Source organism: Lipotes vexillifer, unplaced genomic scaffold (genome assembly GCF_000442215.2).
Source record: "Lipotes vexillifer unplaced genomic scaffold, Lipotes_vexillifer_v1.1 scaffold532, whole genome shotgun sequence".
Taxonomy (NCBI): Eukaryota; Metazoa; Chordata; class Mammalia; order Artiodactyla; family Lipotidae; genus Lipotes; species Lipotes vexillifer.
Genome location: NW_006798027.1, coordinates 2,403,418 through 2,409,624, shown reverse-complemented (window position 1 = coordinate 2,409,624; position 6,207 = coordinate 2,403,418). Strand labels below are relative to the sequence as shown.

General features: G+C 47.4%; 1 protein-coding gene across 1 annotated transcript in view; it reads left to right on the top strand.

Moving 5' to 3' along the window:
• Positions 1 to 250: 250 nt before the first annotated feature.
• Positions 251 to 6,207, top strand: part of IL16 (interleukin 16) — a 76,401-nt gene continuing 70,444 nt past the window's right edge. The window contains exon 1 of the mRNA XM_007470077.1: positions 251 to 562. Within this exon, the coding sequence (XP_007470139.1) occupies positions 251 to 562 (312 nt within the window). The remainder of the gene's footprint in view (positions 563 to 6,207) is intronic.

Genomic DNA, 6,207 nt, shown 5'->3' with positions numbered 1-6,207 from the left:
GGGTCAGTGATACTGAAGGATGATCTCTCCATCTGTCCTGTCTCACGGGCACCGCACCCGGCACTCGCGGCTCAGTTCCAGGACTCAGGTCTCTCTCCACTTGCCCACATCAAGTCACATTGCCTCTTCCCATTTTCTCTTTCCTCCAGGGACCCATGAAGTGGTGGCTAAACCCAGTTTGGTCGCCACCCGTCCACCGAGGGCCAGAGATCAGGAAAGGAAGAAAGGCAGCTTTACTTCCTCCCTCAGGATGGAGCCTCACAGCCATTCTGGAAAGAGCAGAAAATCCACAAAATTCTGGTCCATCTCCAGGTCCCTGATCCTGTGTAATGCCAAGACCAGTGACGATGGCTCAAGCCCCGATGAGCGATATCCTGATCCTTTTGAGATTTCCCTGGGCCAGGGCAAGGAGGGACTTTTCCTCTCATCTGTGCAGCTGGCAGACACGTCAGAGGCCGGGCCCGACAGCGTTCCTGATCTCACGCTGTCCTCCGAGGCCGCTCAACTGCAGGCAGCTGGGAGTGATGGAGGCCAGAACTGTAGGAGGATGTTCTTCATGAAGGTACGCCCAGGATTTGTGGGGCTGGAGGAGCCTGCAGTTGCCTTCCGGTGCTGTGAATGAAAGTCTTCGAGTCTTTTTATTCCAAAGTCAGGAAGGCACAGAGTTCTCATTCTGAACAAGAGCAGGGAAGACGTTGAGGCAGGGCCCACTGGAATGATGACAAGGAGCACGGCAGTGAATCAGGCTCAGTTGACCTTCCTGCTTGAGACATTCTTTGAGATACTGTGTCAGCCCCAGGTAAACTGAGCCTGGGTCCCTGCTGGCAAATGCCAGGTGCAGTACACTGGGAAGGGCTCATCTCCAGACAGACAGTATCCAGCACACCACAGGCAGCTCAAATCGAATCCAGTCGAGAACCTGATTGAAGCTGACTTATGGGGCCCGGACTGAGAAGGAGCTGGAAGGTCGAGCAGGGCAAGGAGTACAGCCTGAGTGAGTTTGCACTTGAATGCTGACCGAGAACGTTCCCCAGGTGCCCCTTGCCAGTTCCAACACAGGTGTGAGTGAGGGCTGGCAGGCAGAGCTGTAAGGGAAGGGGGAGAGGGAAAACTAAGTAGGGTTTGGAGACTTGCCAAAATTCAGAATGTTTTCTCCTCTGTTAGACCATATTTCAATTTTTGTTATTATAGCAAGGTGGAAATTGCAGGGTACTGTGAGATAGAGGCTGATTAAAGAATTCCACTCTCGAATTAGTCTCTATAAGTCCTATGCCCTCAGCCTTCCATCAAAGGCAGGATTTCTCAAGGGTCCAAACAGCCCTGAACCTTGGAGCCAGTGTGGCTCACTCAGGGATGGGCCAGCCCCGAGGGGCTTCTCCCACACCTTACTGCCAAGACCCGCTGGGCACAGTCACGTGACTGTCAACAGCAAATAGGGAAGGTGTTCTGGTACCTTTGGAGGAGGTGGAGTGCTTTTGCATCCTTCCATGAAGAAGAAAATCATTGCTTAACACATGAATAGTAAACACCATCATATAACATTATATAACAGGTTAGCAGGTCTGGTCCAATAACCTCCAGACACAAGCAGCTACCTCAAGGGACCCACCCAGCCTAGGGTGCTCCATCACCCACAAGGTGGCTTCTGTTGATGTGACCTGAGCTCACCCAATAGGGTAGAAGGAGGGAACAGCAGCTCAGTGGGTTTGGGGAAGCCTGGCCAGGCTCCTGGTTCGCCACCAATGATGTGACCAGTATACAATCCACCAACTGAGAGTCAAGTTTATTAATGACAATACCAATTTATCCAGGTCAGAGTTCACATAAATGAAATTTAAAAATCATTTGGAGATTCCAGCGGACTCCAGAACGAACTTTTCACTTGCTTCTATTTAACCGAACAAGCATTTCCTGAGCACCTGTTACGTGCCAGGCACAATAGGGATCCAGCCCCTGCCTTCAAGGAACTTGTCTCAAGTGGAGGAAAAAAAATACGCTCCAACGGGGCTGTTGGAGACTGAAAAGGAGGCGGCACATCTCTAGGGGTGGGTATCAGTACATTTAGTCAATGTTTACAGAGTACCGACCCGTGTCAGGCACTGTTCTAGGGAGTAGGCCAGACTCAGTCCCTGCCCTTGGGCAGCTTTTATTCTCGTGGGGGGATACAGATGTTAACAACTTAGCATATGCTATAATATTAAAGAGCGAAGGGCTCTGAAGAAATATTAAGCAGGATAAAGGGATAGAGAGCAATGAGGAGGGGTCGCTGCCCTTTTTGAAAAGGTGATCACGAAGGCTTCTCTAAAGAAGTGACATTTGAGCCATGACCTGAACGAATGAAGCAGAGAAGGGAGTCATATGAACATCGGGGGGAAGAGTGTTCCGGGCGGAGGGAACAGCATGTGCGAAGACAGGAATAGAAGAGTGTGCTTGTGGAATTCTGCAGGAGAATAGGGTGCACGGGCGGTTCAGGGAAGGGGAGAACAGGGGAGGATGGAGTCGGGGTGGTAGCTAGGCACCATACGTGGAGTTTTACTCTCAGAAGGTTGGGGAAGCCTTGGAAGACGGAGCAGGGGATTGACTCGATCCTTTTAAGGAGCACTCTGGCTGCTGAGCAGAGAATGGAGCGTAGGGAGGCCGGTTAGCAGAGCTACGACAATAACCAAGGCCGGAAGTGACGTGGCTGGACTGAAAGGGTCGTGGGAAAGGCACTGAGGATGCTCAGGGTAGGCATTTATTTTCAAAGAAAAGCCAACGGGATTTGTCGATGGAAGGATGGAGTGGGGCGAGAGGCAGCAAGTTTAACTGCAAGTTCTGACCTGACCTACCCCGGGGAAAGGAGGTGGCCTGTTTTAATATGGGAAATACTCAGGGCTGCAAAAATGATCGGGAAAAGGTGAGATGTTGCCAGAAGGACGTAGGATCTGACAAAGCAGGGGTGGGTGGAAGAGAATCCTAGGTGGAAGGAGCTGTGTGAGCAAAGATGTGGCGGGCAGGAGGCACCGAGTGCTTATGCGTGGGCCGCTGTGCACAGGAGAGTGTCTGGAGCTGCGTTTTGGGCGCCTGTCCAGTGACAGGAGGCTGGAGACCCGGGGAAGCTAGATGGACAGGCACAGGACAGGAAACTGGCAAGGGGTCAACGATAAGCTCCACCTTTTCGTCTCTCTGTGATTCACATGTGCACCATAATTTGGTTTAAAAAATGTTTTCACAGCTCTATCTCACTGTCTCCTTCCTGGGAGGAAGGAAGTCACAGCGGCATTTGTATTTCCGGGGGCGAGGGTGGGCAGTATGGCACAGGGGCTGGCGGTGTGGGCTCATCAGTCTGACTGCTTGGGCTTGAGTCCAGCTTTCCCAGTTGTGTGATCCTGGACAATTCACTTTAACTTTTTATTTTATATTGGAGTATAGTTGATTAACAGTGCCATGATATTGATAGTTTCAGGTGTACAGCAAAGTGATTCAGTTATACATATACATGTGTCTATTCTTTTCCAAATTCTTTTCCCATTTAAGTTGTTAGGTAATATTGAGCAGAGTTCCCTGTGCTATACAGTAGGTCCTTGTTGATCACTTTACCGTTTTGTGTGCCCATTTTCTCATCTGTGAAATGGAGAATGTTAATAATGATATATGAGTTTTCTTAGGATAAAGTTATAAGTATTTACATGAGAAAATCCACAGTGCAGTGCACATAGTAATTGCTTAATAAATACTATTATTATTATTTCTGTTTTAGGTTGGGAATGCTGACTGTCACTGAGTAATTAAGTAATTAATGAATTCAATAGCATATATTAAATGTGCCAGGCTGTGGGCAAGACTTGTAGCTTTGCAATGCTCATAGGCTAATGAGGAAGACAGGGATGAAACAGATGATTCCTATTTCGGGGCGTGGCTACAGATCTGTAAGGGAAATCGTGGGGGTGCTGAGGAGGAATGTACAGTTCTATTTGGGGAAGGGCATCCCGGAGGGGGTGAAAGCAAGATCTCCAAGTAGACAAGTCCAGATCCTAGCAGTGCGAACAGGCAGAGGGACAGGAAGAAGTCTCAGAGGCTGGAAAGTGGTTTGTTTGCTGAGATGGGGAGAGGAGTGATGTGCATTTGAGTCAAGTTCTAGGCAGGGATGAACTGGGAAGGCAGAGAGGGGTATTGGCCAGCTCAGAACCCAAGATTGGTTTTTTCTTTTTAAGGAACACAGGTGATCTTTAACTATCCATTAATGAGTTCTAAGCAAGTAAGTGTTTCAGTTGTCTGAGCAGGTCCTGTATCAAAAGTGCCAGGGCAGAAAGGCAAAGGTGACAGCTTGTCCCAATATCCTTTTCTGGAGGAGCCTCTGTGTACTCAGTAACACCCCCCTCCCTCTCCCTTCTCGCAGGGACACTCTAGCCCCCGCCCGGCTCCTGCCCTGCACCCAGGCATGACTCAGTTGGCCCAGATGGACTCCTCAGCTTCCAGCAATGCCATGGTTACACTGATTTCAAAACAACATCTGGAAAGAGACCCTGTGACATCAGCCTCTTCTCTAGAAACGCCTAATATGAAAATTAAAAAAGAGGAAGTTAGATAAACAGCCAAATGAAAAAAAAAAAAAAAAAGCCTTATTGGATGTGTTGTGTTTGGCACAATTAGGACTAAGTAAATCATCACCCAGGGATGTGTCAAAGCTGGGCAGGGGCGTGCAGAATCTGGAGTAAGCATTTGGATCTCTGCTGTGCATTAAGGGACTGGCAGGGTCCTTTTTCAGGAGGAGCTTCCAGACCCCTGGGGAAGAATGTTCAAAGCCAGATTCCCCAACCTAATAAACAAAAACGCAATGTATCAGACCTAGACTTTTCAAAGGAGGGAATGCACAGACTCCTTGGCTATTCCAGACCCACTGTCTTTTTCCAAATGGCAAGAGTATTTTTAAATGCCCTTTAAGTAGGATGTTGAGGCAAAGGGAAGGGAGCCCACTCAGGTGGGACTGAAGCTTACCTGAACCACCTTCTCTTTACTCTCTCTTCTCCTTTCTCCTTTATCCCTTTCCTTCTGTTTCTCAAACATTGGCAAAGCACCTGCTACGAGCTCTCCTCTGGGGATAGAGAAACACATTTGATACTATTCCTTCCCTCAGATTGCTTGCAGGTGTGAACATAATCAATCCTGTTCCTTGACCCCTCCCCTAAGCTATGGCTCTGCTGGTTCAGTTTTCTTATGGAAAGGGTCCCAGGTAGGGGATGAGTAGTTGGGGAATTACATCCTCGAAGGAGCCGTCAAGGTTACCTTTCATTTTCCCAGAGCGTTCTACAGTCATAGGATTTCTGTCCTTCATTATGGAACCTCTCTAGAGGTGAATGGGCCCAGGTCAATCACTGTGACATCTAAGCAATCTCAAAACAAGAGAATGGCTTAGGTCAAGCTGACCTAAGGGACCTGCTTGTCCCTCCAGGAGGCCCAGCATGTGTGGACGAATGCTGTAGGTAGTGCTTCCTTGGAGGGAGCCAGAGTGGTGGGGTGTGCAGGTAGGATTGGGGCAAAAAATGCAGAGGGGGACAGTGGAGGGAGGGGAGAGAGAGGAGGTGGTGGGAATGGGAGAGAGATTCCACTTCTGCATCCCACAAGTCGAGCTTGACTCCAGATTTACTAGGGGTCCTTTTAAAGAAATTTTTGTCTATTGCAAAGGTCATAAAGATATTCCCCCGTGATGCCTCTACAGGCTTTGTTGTTTTATCTTTCACATTTAGATCTTTAATTCATATGAAGCAGATTTTTGTATACCTTGTGTACACATTGAAAATTTTTTTTCCTATATGGATATCCAATTGATCCAGCACTAGTTTTTGAAAAGCCTGTCCTTGCCCCACTGTACAACAATGTCATCTTTTTTACAAGTCAAGAACTATATCTATCTATCTATTTCTGGCCTCTCCATTCTAAGTATTTTTTCTTTTTCTTTTCACTGATATCACACAATTTTAATGATGATAGTTTTAGAACAAGTTTTTTGATATCTGGTAATACAAGTCCTCTAGCTTTGTTCTACAAACTAGAGTTGATAATTCTGGTGGGCTTTTTACCCTAATCCTCCTATAGATTTATTTGAAAAGAACTGACATCTTTACAATATTGAATTTTCCAATCTGCTGACATGATGTATTTCTTCAAAGTTTGGCTGCATTTTTTTGGTTTTCAGCATACACAATTCTTTTTTTTTTTTTTTTTTTT